Source organism: Anguilla rostrata, chromosome 4 (assembly GCF_018555375.3).
Source record: "Anguilla rostrata isolate EN2019 chromosome 4, ASM1855537v3, whole genome shotgun sequence".
In the NCBI taxonomy this organism is placed as follows: Eukaryota; Metazoa; Chordata; class Actinopteri; order Anguilliformes; family Anguillidae; genus Anguilla; species Anguilla rostrata.
The window spans coordinates 34,025,060-34,044,956 of record NC_057936.1 but is presented as its reverse complement, the minus strand read 5'-3'; the positions used below and the strand labels follow the sequence as shown (position 1 = coordinate 34,044,956).

Sequence of the window (19,897 nt, the reverse complement as noted above, 5' to 3'; positions counted from 1 at the left end):
ACTCTCAGGCCAGATACATCGCGCACTCGCGCCAACTCTAAATGCATCTTTAGAGAAGGAGCTGACAGGAGAGCGGTCCAGGTGCATAAGCCAGTGTGGACGGGCAAGGACACGTCCCCAGGAACATCCGAGAGGCACCCGCCCACGCGGTCCAGGACCTCTAGTTCTTCCCGCTCGCAGGCAGGAGACCTATTAAAATGGGTTTTTTTTTTTTAACAGAGGCGACGCGGGAAGTTCACACGAAGAGCAGCTTAGCATACTGATAGCTCGGCGAACTCCCCGTGCACCTCGCACCGCGCCTGAAATAAACTCCGCGCGATATAAACCTCACTGAGCACGTGCGGAAGCGTCCGCGCTGCTGTTACGGCGGCGGCGGCGGCGGCGGGTCCGGAGAGGGGCGCTGCGTTCTCTGCTGCGGATTGGCAGTCCTGGGGCGTGACCGTGCGGGCTGAGGTTAACTCGGGGGGGAGGGAATGTTAATGAGACCCGCGGCTCTGGCGGCTTGTTCGTTCGATAGTTGACGGGCTCGTCTGAGCGTAGCGGTCCGGCGGCGCGGCGCGGGTGGAGGGGTGGAGGGGCGGAGGCGAGGCCGCTGACAGAGGGGACGGGCAGTTAATCATCTCCTGTAGGAGCACGGTATGAATTATTCAGGGTGTCGGAGGGGGGGGGGGGGTACGGGGGGGGTGTGATGAGCGTGGAGGTGATGGGCCGAGCTCCCGGCACAGCCTCCTGTGCTCCCCACTCTCCCCTCCAATCACCTGTCACCTGTCAGCCGTGGCCCCGCCCCCATCCTGTCACTGAGAGTTAGGAGAGGAGAGCCACTCTCCTGTGTGTGTGTGTGTGTATAGGGGGGGAAGCGGCAGGGGTGTGTGTGAGAGTGTGTGTGTGTACTATATGTATGAGCCTGTAAGAAAGACTGAGTGTGGGTGTTTGCATGCCTGAGCAAGAGAGAGCATGTGCCTGTGTGCTTGAATGTTTGATGTGTATGTCTGCATGTGCATGCCTGAATTTTAGATGTATATGTGAATGTGTGTGTGTGTGTCTGTGTGTGTGCGTGTGAGAGAGACAGACAGACAGAGAGAGAAAGACAGCGAGGAGGGAGAGACAGACTGAGCATCCTTTACACATTTGTCCAATTGTCCATCTCAGTGTGTCCATCTAAGCACATCCATGTGTTTGAGAGCCTACAAATGTGCTTACAAGCATCACTGCATAAATATGAAGGAGCTGGCTGGCAGTTCCTGCTGGATCTCATACACACATACTTCCTGTCACAGCATTACTGTGAAGCCCACGGCATTCTGGGAGCACTGCTGAGGCAGCACGGGGGGGCTGTTTCAGACCAAGTTTCATGACAGCATGACGGCTTTTATTAGGTCACATGTCACTTTTGGAAACCACTATAAAATTCTCCAAAGCCTCACCCTCTCCTCCCCCTCTTTCCCACACACCACCCCCTCCTCCAAACCAGCACCCAGCACTGGTGCAAATTTAGCATGACAGCACATTGCCATGGCCTGCTCATCAGACAGGGAAGGTCATCACTCCAAACCCAGCCCCAGATAAAGCTTCAAGACGTGTTTGTATGAGGTAAAGGAAAAACACAAGTCAGCTCATCTGCCTTCGGTTTCTAAGCAATACGATTTTTTGAGGGCTTGTCAAAATCCTCTCAGCATTCACGAGAGCAGATGTAGCTTGTGTTCATATGCTGTTTCAGGCACCCACACCTTTCTTTCTGATCTTATGCATAATTCTGAAAGTGATAGACTGCAAACATCAAACACCCAAACGCAACACACTCGTATTCCCTCTCGGTCTCAGCAGTGTCGGATGCACACTCACACAGTTATTTATGTAAACCAATAACTTGACATTCAAGAAATGTATGTGTCACAGCAGAGCTGGTTTTGATACAAAAATGGCAGAAGGATAGCATTCAAGGTTATTATAATTAGATTTTTTTTCTATTGGTTTCTACTTCTAAACTTTTGTTGAATGTTTTTGAATTTCATTTCCAACTCATTTCATCCAATGCAGTATGGTTTCCATTTAGTTTTGAGTCCATGATAGTTCAAATTTTGTTTGTATATTGGAGACCCATGCTTCTTCAATTTTAAAATGACCTCATTTTAGTTTCAGGGGGAGAAAGTGCTGTAAGGAACAAGAATGCTTGTCTTAATAGAAAAAAAGTGGAAACATCAACACTGAAATGACTCATTTGAGGCCAAATCTGTTTTTATAGCATATACTGTATACAATGCCTAAATGTATTATATAAATTAATAATTCTTTTCAAATGACTAGTAAATTTTAAAGATAAAAATTAACAACAGCTCCATTTTAAAACTAGTATGATTAAGACAGGTCAAGAAGTTAAAGCTTCCAAAAATCAAAGTATTACCTAAAAAACAACTTCGTCACATCTACTGTAAAAACCGGCACTCAATTCCAAATTGCGATGTCAAGTTCTACCAGCATGCCCGTCGTAGTAAGGTATTCTAATCTCTCTTTTTTCCTAGGCTTGTTGCCGTCTCTTTTGTTTATCGTTACTCATCATTACAGCGTTTTTGACCGTACCCCTAGGGCGTACCGATGGAGGTACTTTGAAAAGTTTCCTGTAATTAGTCTCATCTGACACTGCCACAAGGTAGCAGTTGTGGCTCAGTTTGACGAAGTTCTACAGTGACTCATCGCCAGGAAGGCCCAGCAGGCAAGGAAGCCGCTGACGACCATGCTAGTTTACAGGCAAATATCCTCAGCTCAATTTTTCTTACAGACGTGTTTCTCCAGTTTGTTTCATTTTGCAGGTAAGGTTTTTCACGGACCGTTTTTGTTTAAGTTACAGTTTCCTTCGCGATAATAACCTTGTTCACCACGAACACCGAAGACGTGGTGTAAAATCTCCTCTCGTTGTCCATCTCTGTCATATGACTGATGCATGGGGGACGTGGTGGAACCGTACAGAGAAGATTCAACACAGTCGCAAAGGTTCCTGAACCACTCAAGTCTTCCTTTGTCAGAAGTGAACGAAAGGGTTGGGACGAGAGCAAGAACGTTCAAACGCGGGATGACCGCCAGACCATGAAGAACAAGCAGTTTCTGACACGCAGCGGATGCAAGCACGCCACTTTGCATACTGGTGCACATGCTGGTCGCACACATTTTCAGTGAAAAGCATTTCCATTAACACAAAGGGCATCGGAGGGGGCCCTTGCCAGCATGCAAACCCCTGTCGGACTGGTTAAACCTGTAGGCTCCGCGTTACAGGGTACAACAACTCTCGATGCGTCCGTCTGTCAGGGAGAGATAAACTTAGCTGGAACAACCGGTGGATGGATGACGTGTGCATGGAACACTGCAATGAAAATACAGGAAAACAAGCCGATGGGAAAATGTTGCTTTTTTGTGTGCACCTGCGTATCTTGAACACAAGGGGGCAGACGCATCCTACAGAAAAGAAGGACGCCGCCAGAAAGGACGGTAGAGCTTCAGTCTCGGCTGGTGACAGTAATCGGCAGGGCCTGGCTGAAACACCCCTCTATTTAAACACAATGAGCATGGTGGTGTTCATTCACTTTTGTATTAGCTTTCTCAACCAGCTCCTGTCATCCATCCTATTCCTTCTGTGAGGGGGGCGATGTCATCCATTCATTCCCAATAAAGACACTGCCATAACAAGCACAGCTTCACAGTGCTTAAACTATTTACTTTAACACAGAACAGAGCTTGAATGAAGACATGCCGCTTGTCACCCTGCTAGTGTAAATCTCTCACATCTGTGGGGTAACCCTCCAGCAAGCAACGCTGTAATAAAGATATAAGCACAGCACATTTGCCCAGTTTCCAGCCAATTTCTGACAGTGTTAAGTCCAGCTCAGACCAAAAGATTCGCCATGTGACAAGCTGCAGCCGGTGACTCTCTGGAACATTCTAAAACTCGCCCCCTGCGAGTAGACGAGCTGAATTGCCAGCAACAGCGATGTTCTGAGAGGGTCGTTAGCACAGCCGTACCTGCTCTCCGCAACATTCCAAAGCAGTTTTGTCGCTTTGTCACAAATTATTGGTCCGAACCGGGCACTGGTTACAAACTGAAACCCCCCATAAGCTAACCGTCCAAGCGTTCAGCGGTGTTCCCGCTTGAAGCCGAGCCTGCGTTGAGGGCCACAGCGCTAGGGTTAGCGCCCCTTAGCTTTCGTTGCTCGGCGTGGTTACGGTCGACCGCTTTCCCCGAGCGCCCGCGCCAAGCAGTCCTTCACGTGCCGCCAGCGTCGTTTCCCCCACCGTCGCCACGGCAACCCCAGACGGCCACTTCAGGGGCCCAACGGCGCGAAAAATCGGATTCCTCGCGCCGACACACACCCGCCCCGATACCCTTAACACGACAAACAAGTGTGCGTGTTTCTGAAGTGGAAGCACGACTCACTTTAATACCATTATACACAATAGCAGGGAATGGGGGCTATAATATTTAAGAGTTAGCCAGCGAGGGAAGGACAGCCAACATACAATCAATTTAAAAAACCTACCCAGATCATGGATCAATACAGCCTACCAATGTGGATGCTTTAGTATAATTCTTGGGGAGGGTCCTACGGTGTGTGGCGAAGGTGACTTTGAGTTATTGAAGAACAGATCATAGCGCAGGGTCATTACCTCACAGACAGACACGGCGACTGAGAAAGGGACAGACATGCAGACTTAGCGCTGGCCGGCTTTTCACGCGCACAGAGGGGATCAATACAGACAAGGGGGGGGGGGAAGGTTGGAAGCAATTTGGCACGGGGGGGGGGGGGGGGGGGACTTGCAGCTCACACATCCTTTCAGCTGACACAAGCACCGGGCCGAGCCCACTGAGCGCTCCTGACGGGAACGCGCGCGGTTCTGGGCGGCGCTGAGAGGCGAGGCTCCCCGCGGCGTGCGGCCGCAGGACGGGCGCAAACGCCAGCAGCGTCCCGCGCTTCCTCCCGGTTCCCATGGAGACCGAGGCCAACCAGGAATTCTGGCTCAAAAAAACATTTTACTGGCCGACGAGCGGAGAGCAGGGGGGAGCCGGCCAACGCCGCGGCCCGCCTGCCAAAGCTTCAAACCCCCCCCGTTTGACCACAAAAAGCTAAATATTTGGCCTATGACCATATGGGGGAAGATATCTCCACGCTGCGCACTTTGATTCTCGCTAAAAAAACTTCAGTAAAGTCCCGTCCCGGGGCACGCCGGGGACAAACTGGCACAGCGCGCAGATAAACGCCAAACGACGGTTCAGTTAGACCACGGATAATCCCCGCGCAATTCCGGCCAATTATCTACCATTAGAATCAAGCCTTCAGCCTCTGCCAAGGCTCCTGCTTAACAACAGCCCACTGACCCAGCGGCCGCCTTGAGCTCCGTAAATTAAACGGGCTTCCCGTAAACTCTGCCCCTGACTGAACGAACAGAATTAAGCCCAGATAGCGCTTATGTGGCTGAGGCCCGCTACGCTAGCCCCTGTCCCGCGGGGCCTGGGGAAAGGCCGTGCTGTACCACAGGGGGAGGGGGAGGGGGAGGGGCCTGGTGAACTGGAATGAGGAGGGGGGGGCGGGGTAAGCAGAGGTAGAGGTGATGAGGTCATCACCCGCTCTCTACGTGGACGGAATGTCTGTGAGGTTAGTGAGGGGAGACCATGCGGGGTGAGGATAAAGACACCCCACAGCCGCCATCGCTACCTTCTGCCCCCTCCCTGCTAACACAAAACGTCCTCGCAACGTTACTGGAATGTTTGGTCAAGGTTATAGCGTTGCCACTACATGGCAGCGACATTGTGAGAACGTTTTGTCTAAGCTTGGCTACCAATCCATCTCCATCTCCCTGTCCTCCATCTCTCGTTCTCTTCATCCCTCTGTCCCCTTTTGTCTCTCTGTCCCAGGGTGGGGGCCTGCTCAGTCTGCAGGCCCCAGAGGGGCTGCCTCCCACGTGGTGCACATGGCTCAGAGGCTTGAGCAGCGCTGTGGCAGTGTCCAGGAGGACCGTCACTGTGGGTGGGCCAGAGAGACATCTTCATTAGCGTGCAGGTCCTCACCATGCCCTGCGCTGGCTGGGCCTTCAGCAGGAGGGGTCTGAGCGGGGTAAAGGACTCTCACGAGGACAGTGATGGTCGTCATGGGGATGGAACGCAGTGACGGGGGCTCTGAAGCTCGGCTGAGTCCCGCCTAGTCTGAGGGAGCGGGACCGCAGTGCAGCTCAGCACACGACACTGGGGCTGCAGTGAGAGAGGGGCACAGATACGAAAACCCAGTTTCCTAAAATAAAGGGAATAACTGTGCAACTGCAGAGATAGAGCCTGGGGCAGGGGGGCAGGGGGGGAGCGTGTGTGTGTGTGTGTGTGTGAGAAACAGAGAGAGAGAGAGAATCCTTCATGCAGCAGCGTTTTTCTGCATAGCCTTGCATGCGTCCTAATAGTGCTGCTGCTCACCTCATTCCAAAGGTTAAGGACATGAGCCCAGCTGACCCGCTGACCCCTGCCGGTCCCTGGCCCCCCCGGCTGTGCACGGTTATTTGGGGAGTCGTCACAGGGACCCGGGTCTAATTCCAGCGCACAGATCCACTCTGCTTCTGACACGCGTCCTGACAAACAGCTGACAGATGGACAGGGGGCTGGGCTCTCAGTGGGCGGGGCCGAGAGGGTCCCCCCCACGTAGCCACAGAGGGTCACAGAGGGTCACTCAGCATGGCAAGCCAACAGCATGACAGAGGTGTGGACACCCGGCTGGGGTCACAGGGTGACGCACAAACCCCAGACAGGGCTCTGCAACGCCCTTGAATGAAGTCCATACACAGCACATCACGTTCCATTACATTACAGGCATTTATCCAGAGCGACTTACACAACTTTTACATAGCATTTCACATTGTATCCATTTATACAGCTGGATATATACTGAAGCAATTCCGGTTAAGTACCTTGCTCAAGGGTACAACGGCAGTGTCCTTACCCAACAATCGAACCTGCGACCTTTCGGTTACAAGCCCAGTTCCTTACCCACTGTGCTACACTCCGTCCTTCCATGCATGGACACCAAGGCCAGCATTACAGGACTCAGTCTTGCAGTATATCACACATACTGTACCAATAAAAGCAGAGGGGTGGATTTTCAACAGAAACCGCCTACCGTGGTAAATTTTGGCGGTTTCTGTGCCAGTGACAAAAAAGGATGATGCACGCATTCTTTGACTGAATGTATAAAAATAATTTGGTGTTTGTGTGGATTCATTAAGTTAAAAGGTTAATATTGCACCATAACTTTTGAGTGACAAAAATAAAATGCATTTCATGACAATGCAATTCCAAATACCACACTTCTGTAGAATGATCCCTTACAACCTCTTACAATGTATTAATCCTTCAGTACATGCTCTATCTCTCCCCCTGTTCAGGTGCTTACAGTACAAAGTATAACCCTTCAATATATATTACATTTTTTAAATATTTCTATTTTTGGCACGGTTTTTTATAGCCTACATCTCAAGAGATTGTGGTGGCCTCTTGAAGACTTTGCAGAACTTTCCATTGTAAATTTACCGACATAGCCTATATGGAGACAGTGCATCGAGTAGACAGTGGCAGTAAAGCCGAACTGCCCGCCGTCGCTGTCACGCACATGCATCAAACTGCAGCCGTGGAGCAGCGTCAGGACGGCGACGGGCTAAGAGACGACCAGCGGTGCCGTCCGTCACGCCCCGAGCTCGCCGCCGCCGCCGCCACCTCCTCACGGGGCCGCTAACGACCCTTAAACGGGAACGGGAACTGGGCACGGACCGCTAACGTCTCCCTTGGAGCGAGTGCATGATTAGCTGCGCTAAACCGCGCGCGTGTGTGTGTGTGCACGCGTGCGCGTCTATGTGAGCAATCCATCAAACTACCAGTCTGCAAGACATCATTCTCCTATGAAACCCTCCTCTCCCTGGGGCAAGTGACTATGTTTCTGCAAATACGAGCAGGTAACACACAAATGAGGCCCCATTACTGAACCGTTAATAAACATCAGTGGAACATATTCGTGTGATGAATGCCAATGAGCCGTGTGGTGCTGCATGCTATCGGCGCTAACGCTAACCGTGTCTGTACTGCAGTCGTTTGCAGCATGCAACGTCCGCTTCAAGACAGCCACTCGTTGTATGTTGAGATGTTTTTAATGCATGAATGGTCAAAGGTTAAGTAGTAATAAAATGTTACCGACTTCAAACGTGAAAAAGGGGGGGCTTGGGACAAATTAAACTGAATCATTTATGTGACAAGCAGACGCATTATGAAGGCTATAATAATTACATTAAAGATTCCTATTTCCTAAGGAACATACTATACTGATTCACTACTTCATTTTATATCATTGATATAATGGTGCCCTGATGACCAATACAGTGGGCATAATGGGGCAATGCAAATCCCTTTTATGACCCTTGAAAATACTCTTATCAAAGTGGCGCATTAGAGGAAAATTAGGTTGATGCTGTTGTGGTTAACTCCGTTGATCAGTAGGGTCTATTGTAAGGTGATAGAACCAGTAGTTGAGTCAGGCTGTCCAAACAAAGCAAACCAGAAAATCTTCTCTATGAAGTGACTTTGCCACTTGCTACAAGGTGGAAGCCCAAACCAGTAGCCAAGTGTGGGACCAGATGCCTGTGTGTGTGTGGGACCAGATGCCTGTGTGTATGTGGAGGGGGCTGTGATTAGCACTACAAGGTCACAGACTTGCCATTGTCTAAAGAACTCTCCTGCTGGAAGTTGACTAAATTGCACATTTGTTGCAGAAGGGAGTCTCTCACCATCTCCCACCTGCCTCACACTCTCCCACCAGCAGGGACACCTCCCATGCTCAGGGACACCTCCCATGTTTAGGGACATATCAACAACAATAACATCCTGCGTTCAGGGACAAATCCCACATTCACTCAGTACGTGCAGCACGTGTGCGTTTGGTGTGGCCTCGAAACTCCCGCCACTTTCTCAGAGCTTCTACCCAAAAACCATCAGAATGAAACACAGCAGTGCGTGGGAGATTACCCACAATCCCACCAGAAAAAAAAAAGACAAACCCCTGTGAAAACCTGCTCTGGAGGGTCTGAAACATGGCTGAGAAAGAGGGGGTCGGGGAAGGTAACTCAAGTTCAGAATCCGAGCGCTTGAAAGTACATCACGTTTGTTTAGCTTCGTCCTCGCAAAAAAATGTAATTTCCCAGAGCTTTTAATCAGCTCGAGTCCAGCGCTCCGAGCATGGATCTGAAACATGAATCATCAGCACGGCCCTGCCACAGACAGAGCGAGGGATCGCTTTTAATGGAGGAGCACAGCGGGCAGAATATTTCATCTTAAACACACTTTGATTTGTCTGCGGTATTATCGCTCCGCAATATACGCACGTCTCCCCGGCTTTCGCCTCCCTTTCTGTTTCCCTCCCATTACGGAGGACGTACGGCGTGTCAGACCTCGGCTTATCAGCGCTGTGGGCCTCGGTCCGAAAGGTAAATTATGCACGCGCTAAAATGATCTTCAGCGGATACGCGGCAGGGAAGGGCTCACAGCGCTTCAGCATGACCAGGTCTTGAACGAGCGACAACTCACCAGCTGTGCGCGCAACCCACGCACAATGGTGCATAGAGTCCGCAGGTCACCGACGCCAGCGTCCCACGTTTTTTGCAGGCTCCTAACGAAGCATTTCCACGAGCGTAGCGGAAAACGCGGCAGGCGACCTGGGTTCGCCAGCCGTCGGAATGGCCGACAGCAGATTAGCCGCATTAGCGCCGCAGGTATCAAGAGCGCAGCGAGAGTCAACAGACTCATCCGTTTATCGGCCCAACAACTGGGAGCAGCTCTGAGAATGAGGCCAATCAGTCAAGTCTAATCGCTACTGTACCGCACACTGTAAGAGCTTGTCAGAGGACAGAAGACTTGCTTTAATATGTCAAAGTACACATACACAAATGTATTATAAGCTTTATTTTTGCATACGTGTTTTCTTTCTCAAGTATACGTGTTTTCTTGATATACAGTGGGAACCAAAAGTGTAAGAACACTACCAAGGTTGTCTTTAAGGAATAATGCAATTATGATACACCAATTACACTTCTTACTCAAGTTACAAATCAAAATTTTAACACATTTCCAAACTGCCTGTATGAAATGGGAAGCTGTGTGAATATCTGGTTCGTCTGCCATAAGCTCAGCATTTCCCTATACGCTGTCACACCCTTTATTTCATTCAATGTGTGTTCCCGCAACTCAATATGCAAATATCTGGGGAACTAAAACCACCCATTAAATGAAAGCACCAGCCATTAATGTCAGTACAGCTAGCGCTCTTACATTAAAACCTAGACTTTTTTAACTTATATTATTTTAAAAATATGTATACTTGAATAAGAAGTTTAAATGGAGTATCATAATTGCTTTAGCCCTTAATAAATAATGAAAACAATCAGTTCTTGGTCGTGTCCTCAGACTTTCGGTTCCCACTGTATCAAATTGCCGCCCCCCCTCCCCATGTCTACACTTTGTGGTCATGTCTCCTGTGTGTTCTAGGCCCCCAGTGGTGGAATGAGCTTCCCACTGCGTTCAGAACAGCAGAAACCCTACCCCTCCTCTGACACAGACTAAAGACTCAGCTCTACAGACTCATCATGGTTCCCCGCTGGTTATACTCTTTCTTTCTTTTCGGATTTCCTTTTGGGATAATAATACTACAGGTTCAAGCTGCTTAAAGACAGATAAGCTGTTTATTGGTATTTACTCTTGTTTAAAAATACTAATTGTAGGTTTTCTTGGCTGAATTTACACTTTAAATAATAAATGGGCCTTTTGTGTCTTCCTGGCAAGAGAGGACACTTCTGTATTCCTGAGACTAACTCTTATGTTATTCACTTTTCAAAGACAGGCAGTATATGCCAAGAAGAGATCGTTATGAAATGATACAGAACATATTTAAACACTTCACAAGGTACCAGCAGCCTACACAGACATACACCAATGGCCATCTTTATCTCACGAAAGTCATGAGCAATCTTGACATTACACAATGTCACTCATACAAAAAAAAAAAAGAATCATCTCAGTATCTTAGCATATCAGGGAGGTAGAGGTAAAGAGGCCTGCATGACTCGCTCTATCATAATGAGGAATCACTTCCCTCATTTCAGCACACATTACATTACACATCTGTCAGCTTCCTGATGCGTATCAGAGCTCAAACCCTCGCCGGCAAGAAGCGCCCCACTCACCCGATCTTTATCGTCGGCCACTTCACACAGCACGTCGTCCTGGTCCAGTATGCCCCCATCGCCGTGCACCAAGCGGTGGACCTGTAACCAGTACCCCGGGTCCTAGGGGAAGAGAATATCACATCACATCACATCCTTGCGGCAGACCGATGAGCATTTCAACATACCTTCGGACCAACGAAAGAACCAAATAAAACGACATCTTTGTCACATCCAAAATCGTTTTTCTACCCAGAACTCAACAGAAGAAGGCCGAACTAGTTTGTGCAAATGTGATTATGCTTGAGAAAAATGCTTTTTTTTCTTTTTATTTAGAGTGCTTTCCTGCCTTTCACCTTTAGCCTTCCTGCAAATTTACGTTTACAGTTTTTTACAATTCTATTTTTGTCACCTATTTTTACATATTTTTGTACCATTGAGGAGTGGGAGAGCAAAGGCTTCTGATGCTTGATACAATTAACAGGAGAGAGAATTGATTTGATTCATGATATAACAGATTACTCCCCGGGAAACAAAACAAGTTAACAGTTCGCCTTGAAAACCATAATTGAAGCTACTCTACATGTACAAAAAAAATATATACCTTCAGCTCAGGAAATCGAGAGGCTAGTCTTCATTTTGTTTAAATTTTTACATGTTCTACAATTGTTCAGTTACAATAATTACAGAACATTGCATACCCTCACATGAACACACCCTCCCCCATGCTAGTAAATGGGCTGGCTGGTCAGCAAGACAACTCTCTGTGGGGAGTAAAAGTTCCTGACCCCAGTAGGTGATCATGAACCACTAAGTGACTGGTGATCAGGCGATGTAACTAATGACGGGTAAACTGTGTCAGTGGCTGGATGGAGTGTCAGGTGGAGCAGATCTGCCATTTTTCACAGCTACTGCTCTGTGCCCACAACTTAGATATACTATAATCACCCACCCCCAACACAACCACGCTCTCACCAGGAAGCCTCCGAAGCAGGCCCAGCAGCCAATCAGCTTCCTTACTGATAAGAGCAGGCGGTGAGGCAGAGCACGCACACTCATCAATCACCGGATCATTAAAGAGACCTTTCTGGACTGGCTCTTAGCCTGCCGCATCCGCATCCATCCATCAGCTTTATTTGACGTGGCACCTTCAACAAAAGCACTTTCACAGACCCCATTCTATACGAGCGGTACAGGACCAGAAAAATGGAAAACATTTGCTTTTGAAAGGATGAATAAACACAGAAAAAAAAACTGCGGGTGGAACATTTCCCCATATTCCTCTCAAGTGCCAATCACAATTTGACCTTTTAAAGCTACTGTTTTATCTCATTGGGTGGATGAGATAGCTGAGCTAACCCGAGGCAGGGCAAAGGGAAGGGTAAGGGAGTGGGTGCAGGAATGTTCCCTGAATCCACAGAGTCTAAATCACATTCGCTAGTTTTGAAACTCCACGCGTTTGGCCGTTTCAGATATGCAATGCGATGGGAACCAGAGCAATTGTCTGCCGTTCTGTGTGAAGTGCACACACACAAAACGGATAGTAACCAGCCAGAACAGTGGTGGCATATTTCACTTTTCTCCATTGCGCAGCGGTCCTGGTTCTGTACTCCTTACACCAGGTAATAGGTCACTGAGCATTAGCTTTGGACTGCCCTGCCATAAATACCAGCTTTGCACAGTAAAGTGTTCAGTGTTAAATAAACTCTTACAGAGTACATACGGTCCCTATTGTTAGTTAAACAGACACTACATTTTACTATGTGTGTAGCTCACCATGGAGAATTTTTTGAGGGTCAGAGAGGTGTTTATTCAGTTGTGTGTTAAGAAGCTTTAGTTTTCAGGTGTACAGCAACCATCCTGTTAACCGTCTGTCAGTCCCCGTCAGTGAGCTTCGACTTATGACTGCTGTCTTTGCCGATGCAGTCTGTTCACGTTTGGCATGTTTTCATTATCTTTGACACCGTTTCCCTTGCTGCGTTAAAGCCTTCTGCAGTTAATAGTTTTGCTCTTGTGCCCAAAGCGCATGCGATCCAGACACTGACTATTCGGCCCTCTTTGGAAATCCGCTGGCTGTTCAGCAGACATAGCTTTACGACTTTTCATAATTAAAGAATTCTCCAGATCTCAAAGTGAAAGGTCTTTTAATGGCTCTGATTTATGATCCAATCCAGCGCTGTAACTGAGAGCTGATGGAGGAGAAGGCTTTTCATTAGTGGGTGTGACACATTCAGCAGTACGGTTCTGACCTGCCCGCGCTCAGCCACAGAACGCCTCATACCTCCGTTAGGGGAAAATCTTGAATAGAACCACTTTCAGGGGGTGTGCAAACACAAGAACAGATACTTAGGCCCGGATAAGGCCGAATGTTTATCCAAGCTCTGATGACAAATTACAACTCTCGTAGTGTGGGAGGACTGCTTCCCAGGTGAAGGCTCCCATTAGCCTTGGGTTTGCACTGGAAGCGCAAGCGGACCAAAGAATGTTCCGGTATCACTGTAGCTAATTTGTTCTGCTCCGATCTCTGGTGCAGGGCTACAGAACTGTTCTGATCTGCTCGGTACATGATACAAGGAGCTCAAAGCATTCGTTCAAAAGCACTGCGAAACGGATCGCCTTTGACTCGTCTTTCATCCTGGTGAGAATAGGATGACAAAAAAATCTGAATGCAACACAGGAAAGTGAGTTTCTGCAGTTGATAAAGTGTGCAACAAAATTTCAGTGAAATGGTTCAATGAAATGCAGGTTCAGCGAAATGCAATGAAATGCAACTCCACATCCTCTAGTCCCCAACAAAGATATGCTCATCCTGAACACCAACACCCCCCTCCACACCAAAGTCTGCCCTCAACTCCTACCAGGCAGCACACACTCTCTAGTGCCCATGGGCATGAGGGCAGCCAGACCAGAAGCTACAGATGCGTCATTCTCAAGCCCCTCCAGAAGGGGAAAACCAGGAACATAGGTCATCAGTCATTCATTTAAACAAAACAATGTCCATATTCTCTCCTGATAATTACCTAGGTTAAATATTACCCTACATGGGGTCGTTTCTCTCTAGCATTCCTTTTCACAGGGCACAGGGCACACAGTTAGCCCACTGGGCTTAAGAGGAAATCTCATCCAGGCGACAGCGTCATAAAGGCAGTGATTTGCGCCAAAAAACTTTAATAAAAACGGCTAAAATATTCCTCTGGCTGGGGTAAGCGATGTTTGGTCAGCAGCCCCCGCGTGCGGGTCGGGCTGCGCGAGTCAGACTGTTCCGCGGCGCGGGAGCGAGCAGCGGGAGCGCTCGCGCGGCAGACGGGCGCCGGGCGGCGTGCAGGCTGCGCTGAGTCACCGTCGCGGCCCCGCCGCGGGCAAACGAGCCGAGCGACACGAGGTATTTGCCTTCGCACTTGACCCGTTTCTCCGCCATTTCCGCCATCGACAGCGCTGCAGGAACGACCGCTGCTCGCCTTCCCGCGCCCTGCAGCAGCGCCTCTCAGACGCAGCGCGGTGCTGGAGAAAGAGCCACAGCTCGGGGAAGCAAAACACCTCCGGTCTCCCCGGTCTTATCGGCCAAGATCCATATCTTTCTAGAACGCTTCGATAACTGGTCAACCTACTTTTTAAACTGCGTATAACAATGAAATAATTATAGGGCACTTCTTTTGGCCTGTTTAGAACTGGGGGAAGATTTGGCCAAATGAAGAGGAAGCACATTATTCAGGCTCAACTTCAGGCTCAGAGACGCACATCTGAGAGAATAATTAACTAAGGGTAGATGGAACACCAAAGAGAGATGTCTTTTTTTGCTGAGGGGAGACAGAGAGGTAGAAAGAATGTAACAAATGTGGCTACAGAAAAAAATATGATGTACTTTTCAGAATCTCTGCAGAAACATGCTGTAGCTGTACTGAATTCAGCTCCCTGCTAAGGGCCAGCTTGCGCATGCTTGCTATTTCCACCCATGTACTCCGGTGCTCTGGGAAAATTGCAAAGAATCAAATTCTCAGTAATTTTGAGATAAGCATACTATATTTTGGAGCAGGAATTGCAGACAATGCAAATTGGTTTGGGAGACACTTGGTAACCATATCACAAATGAAAGCAAATCTTCATGGCATGATTTCCATAAATTAAACGCAGTGACGAGACTTTCAGCTTTGCCTAAGTGAAGCCAGGGTAGACCAGTCAAAAGACGTGCTAATCTTCTGTGGAAGGGAACATTGACAACGATTAGATTAAAATCGTATCATGCTGTAACATCTGACAGAGACGATCATCTTAATAATTGCCTGCAAAGCAGTTAAATTTTTACAGTCCTGTCCTTTCCCATATAATCCAAAACTGAACCAACTACTATCTTTTACAGCTAATAGAATTTGGAGGGAATCGGCACCCTGTGCTCTTGCCATGGGAGGATGTTAAATACTGAAGACGGTGGAGGGTGAGAACGTGTGTCATCCTCTGTGCGGACGTGGGGGTGACCCGGCTCCAGGGAGGGGGCCGCTGGTCACGGCTGGCGCACAGAGCTCCTGCAGTCAGCCTGGCTCAGCTCACTGATGAACGGCTCTGCTCTGTGAAGGGCAGCAGCGCCTGCCCGCCTCTCCCCCAGCGTGGTCCTGCTAACGCGTCGCGCGTCTGCGCTCACGGATTCCTGAACGCAGGTGCGGAGTTGTTAGATCGACGGAGAACAGGCCGCGTAAACGTCGACTAGCGCTTTCGCGTTGGTAGCGCAGCGCGACTTTAACTGGAATGGATCTACCGCGTGGACGTGTACTTATAAATATACGGTTGCAGGTTCGATTCTCTGATGGGGCACCGCTGTCACACCCACGTGCAAGACACTAAACCTGAAGAGCCGCAGCAAATATCCAGCTAAGCAAAATGATCGTATGTACGGAATGTAAGCAATGTTTGTACGTCGCTCTGGATAAGAGCGTCTGCCAAATGCCTGTAATGTAATGTAATGTAATGTTGTTCTTCAGACATGCCCTGGATAAGGAAATTCAATTTCATATAACACATACAGTAAATGCTGAATATACGGCTGTTTAGTGAGAGGAAGGGAGAATCAAGAGTACGCTGAGAGACAGCAAGTACGCTGAGCTGAAGCATGTTGAGTTGGCTAGCATCGCTAACTTGCACTAGTGCTTCAGTGATGTTGCAGCTGCACTCGCTGGTCTGGGAATGCCAGGTGACTGTCACCGCTCAAGTTATTCAGGTCGATGCGCTGTTTAAATATGACATAGTTCTCAAGCTTTCACTTTGGGAAATTCTTTCAAATGGATCTCCTGCCTTACGAAAGTTTTTTCCTGTGAAGAATGTTCACGCTCACACGCAAGCTCAAGTGATTGGTCTTAATGGAAGCGCCTTACTTTCAGAATGAATTATCCCCGCACTGCAAAAATATACCGCAGGTGACAAGTTCACACACGGCAGACTACCACAGCACCCTGCTTGTGCTCAGTCAAACCATTGCTGTTCTATTATCTAGCATAAACATCATCAGTTAGACAAGGCAGGTAAGGAAGCTGGCTGTAGCAATTGTGTTTTCACGGAACATTAGTCAAACTAATCTGCTAATTTATCACACAGGTTTTCACTTCACGAGAAACAATAGGCTGGAAACACGGAGACATCGGCTGCAAAAATAACACTGGGATGAGAGCAGGACTTGTTGGACCCACTTCAAGAACCAGCAGACTGTCCCACCTTTAACTGGGACCACCCCTGTCTGTCAGAACCCCTTTCCCTGTCTTTAAAGGGTTCTTTTGGAGGTGAACAATAATAAGGCAGCGCTGTCAGACCCAACAGTAAACAGTCCCTCAGTGTTGAAGATTACGCTGTGTAAACAGGGAATGGGACCACCCATCAGACAAACAGACACACGCCTCCCCATTTCCTGCAAAAACACCCAAGAAGCACGGAGAGAACCTGCTGAGATAATGTGCAGAGCAGTCGCTTTCCCTTTTCATAACAAGATGGGTGTGGGCTATAACATACACTATTCAAAAAGACATTTAAACACAGAGGGGGGGGAAAAAGAAGTTTGACAAATTTTCATAAGGCTTACACAACCCCCCACCCCCAGGAGGTTGACACGGAACTTTACCGGAGGTACGGTGCTAAGCGGCACAGAGGCGGGTGGGGGGAGTGTTGGGGGAGGAGCTGCGGTTAGCGTAAACTCCTGTGCGGCAGCCAGGAGCGAAGCTGGGAGAGCTCCTCGTTAACCGCTTTAGCTTTTTAATGCGCTGCAATCGCCCCATGGCTCTTTTTTTTCCCTCTGGAGCTCCTCCAGAAGGCCCCGCTGCCATCATCACCTCCTTTTAACTGAACAGTGAGTCACATCCTGCAAGTAGCGACTCAGCGCCACACGCACACACAGCTGCTTCAGGGTCCTGCAGCGCTGCAGCGCCATCTCTGCTCCGAGGGCGCGGCAGGGGTCGCAGCCGTTTGCCGAGGGTTCAAAACCAGATTCGAGCTCTTTCACATTAGCATGCTCCGCATGCAATCTCTCCCTGGCTCCTTTCCAAAAAATGAAAAGCATCTTTCCACCAGCAAAGAGGCTTGGAAATTAAAACGTATGAAAAACGATGGCAACATTTAACATGGTGATGAAGTTATGATGCAACAGCTCTGAGCTGTTGTCCATAACATTCAGCAAATGTTCATTTATTGATCAATTGTCACTTAAACACGAGGGCTGGGTGATATACCGTGATAATTACTGAATGCAATAATGGCCGTTGCCACCGTGTGGTGTATTGCCTTTCTTTTCTTCTTTCTCTCTTTAATTTTACCCGATGAAGTAGTAAACAACAAAGCTTCAGAGACCGCTTGAAATGCTTCCTGAAAAAAAACGTAAAACATCACCACTTATCTAATGGGTGATGAGACAGCCAATCAGCAGCAAGGCCTCACTGCTCTAGGACTTTGGTGCTGATTGGCTGTCTTATTGTCTTATCAATCAATAACAGTGGTTACGTTTTTTTTTTTTTTTTTAATCTGGAAGCATTTCCCACAGCCTCTTTAGTTTACTACTGCTTAAGGTATAATAAAAAAGAGATAAAGCCCCATATGGTGGCGAAGACAATTATTGTATTCAATAATTATTGTTGTGGTATATCGCCCAACCCAATTTAACACGTACATCTGATTTAGAATTTCAAATTTTTTTGGCATCAATTCTACAAAACATTTCACAACCGAACAAACCAAAAGTGCGACATAAATAAGTCCCTGAATAAGCCTCCAAGTTTGAATGTAAAAGGGTGATCTTCAAGCCCTCCGATTTCTTCAGTAAAAATTCTGAAACGATGGAATTATTTGCAACACGCGTTTCCTCTGCAAAGCAAGACCATCTCTGTTACACCTGTCAGACCAGAGCCAGGAAACACAAGATTTCAACAACTTCACCAGCAGCGCACCTCAGCCAAAAAAAAAAAATTAGGTTTTACGGTTCAACACGAAGATGAGATACGACACACACAGACCATTCATTACTCCACAATGCAGCGGAGCAGCAGAGGGAGGAAGACTATCTGGAAGAACGTGTGCCGTCTGGCGGTTCAGACGCTGAGAGGGGCTAATGGAGACAACGACGGCGGCGGGGAGCCGCAGGCGGGCGGGCGGAGGAGGAGGAGGAGGAGGAGCAGCGTAACAATGTGGGAGCCAACAAAGGCCTTGTGTCTCCCTCAGAGGCTTCGCGAGCGCGAGATGTCCGTGATAACAGGCCCCGTCGCGTCGCCGGCGCGGAGCTCCAGCGCTTCGGCTTCCACGAGCGGCTCCGCAAAAATCTCCAGAATTTTCACACTCACAAAGAACAATAAGAGACATTGAGGAGCCGTCGCTCAACGAGGCAATGCACTCCAAACCCGCCAGACGAACCTCAACCTGCCACGTACAGCGCAAAGCCTATGCAGCCGGCGGGCGATTCGATCAAAACGTTACGCTCTGATGAGACACGGACCTCCAGAGAGGATGTTTTCATTGATATCAATCGCACGCTTGATATCGATCACACACACCTACAAAGGACATACGCTTCATGGCGGCAGTGCAAGATCCCAGAGCCTGATGTTTATGGAGCATGAAGAGATGTGCCTTACCAGTTCACAGTGAAAGCGGGACAGTAAAAATTAGGGGTGTACAATCGATCCGGATCGATGTACCGGTTCAAAGGGCGACGATCCAATCCAATCGATACAACATGCAAAAATCGATTCGAATCATCATGAATCATAGCAAAATATTTATTTAAATGTCCTTAATCGGAGGTTTACTCTCTAGCAACACCGCCAACATCATTGTGTACGTTTCCGACTCAGTCGTGCTAGTGTCGTTTTTCCTTCTGTTAAACGTGACATCAATAAGTTTTGCACTCAACCTCATTTTTGTTGTACACGTACATTGTAATAGGATTGTGTTAGCTGGATTATATATATATATATATATATATATATAGATTCTTTCTTACTATATTGGATCATTTCGGACCGAATTGTAGCAAAATTTGTGATATTGGCAAATATCGAACTGTTGCCTCAAAAATCTAATTTTGATCCTATCGCGGTGAAGCCTGAGGTTTACAGCAAACCGTGGACGTGTGGCGCACTGCTTCCAGCATGACATATAGCCTGGACTGTATATTAACACCGTCTGTCTGACATATACGACATGTACACGC

At 48.2% G+C, this 19,897-nt stretch overlaps 1 protein-coding gene across 7 annotated transcripts in view; it reads right to left on the bottom strand.

Moving 5' to 3' along the window:
* Positions 1-19,897, bottom strand: part of pard3aa (par-3 family cell polarity regulator alpha, a) — a 383,309-nt gene that overhangs the window by 318,776 nt on the left and 44,636 nt on the right. For all 7 annotated transcript variants that reach the window (XM_064332355.1, XM_064332358.1, XM_064332352.1 and 4 more), the window contains exon 2: positions 11,245-11,346. In XM_064332355.1, coding sequence (XP_064188425.1) covers positions 11,245-11,346 — 102 coding nt within the window. The remainder of the gene's footprint in view (positions 1-11,244; positions 11,347-19,897) is intronic.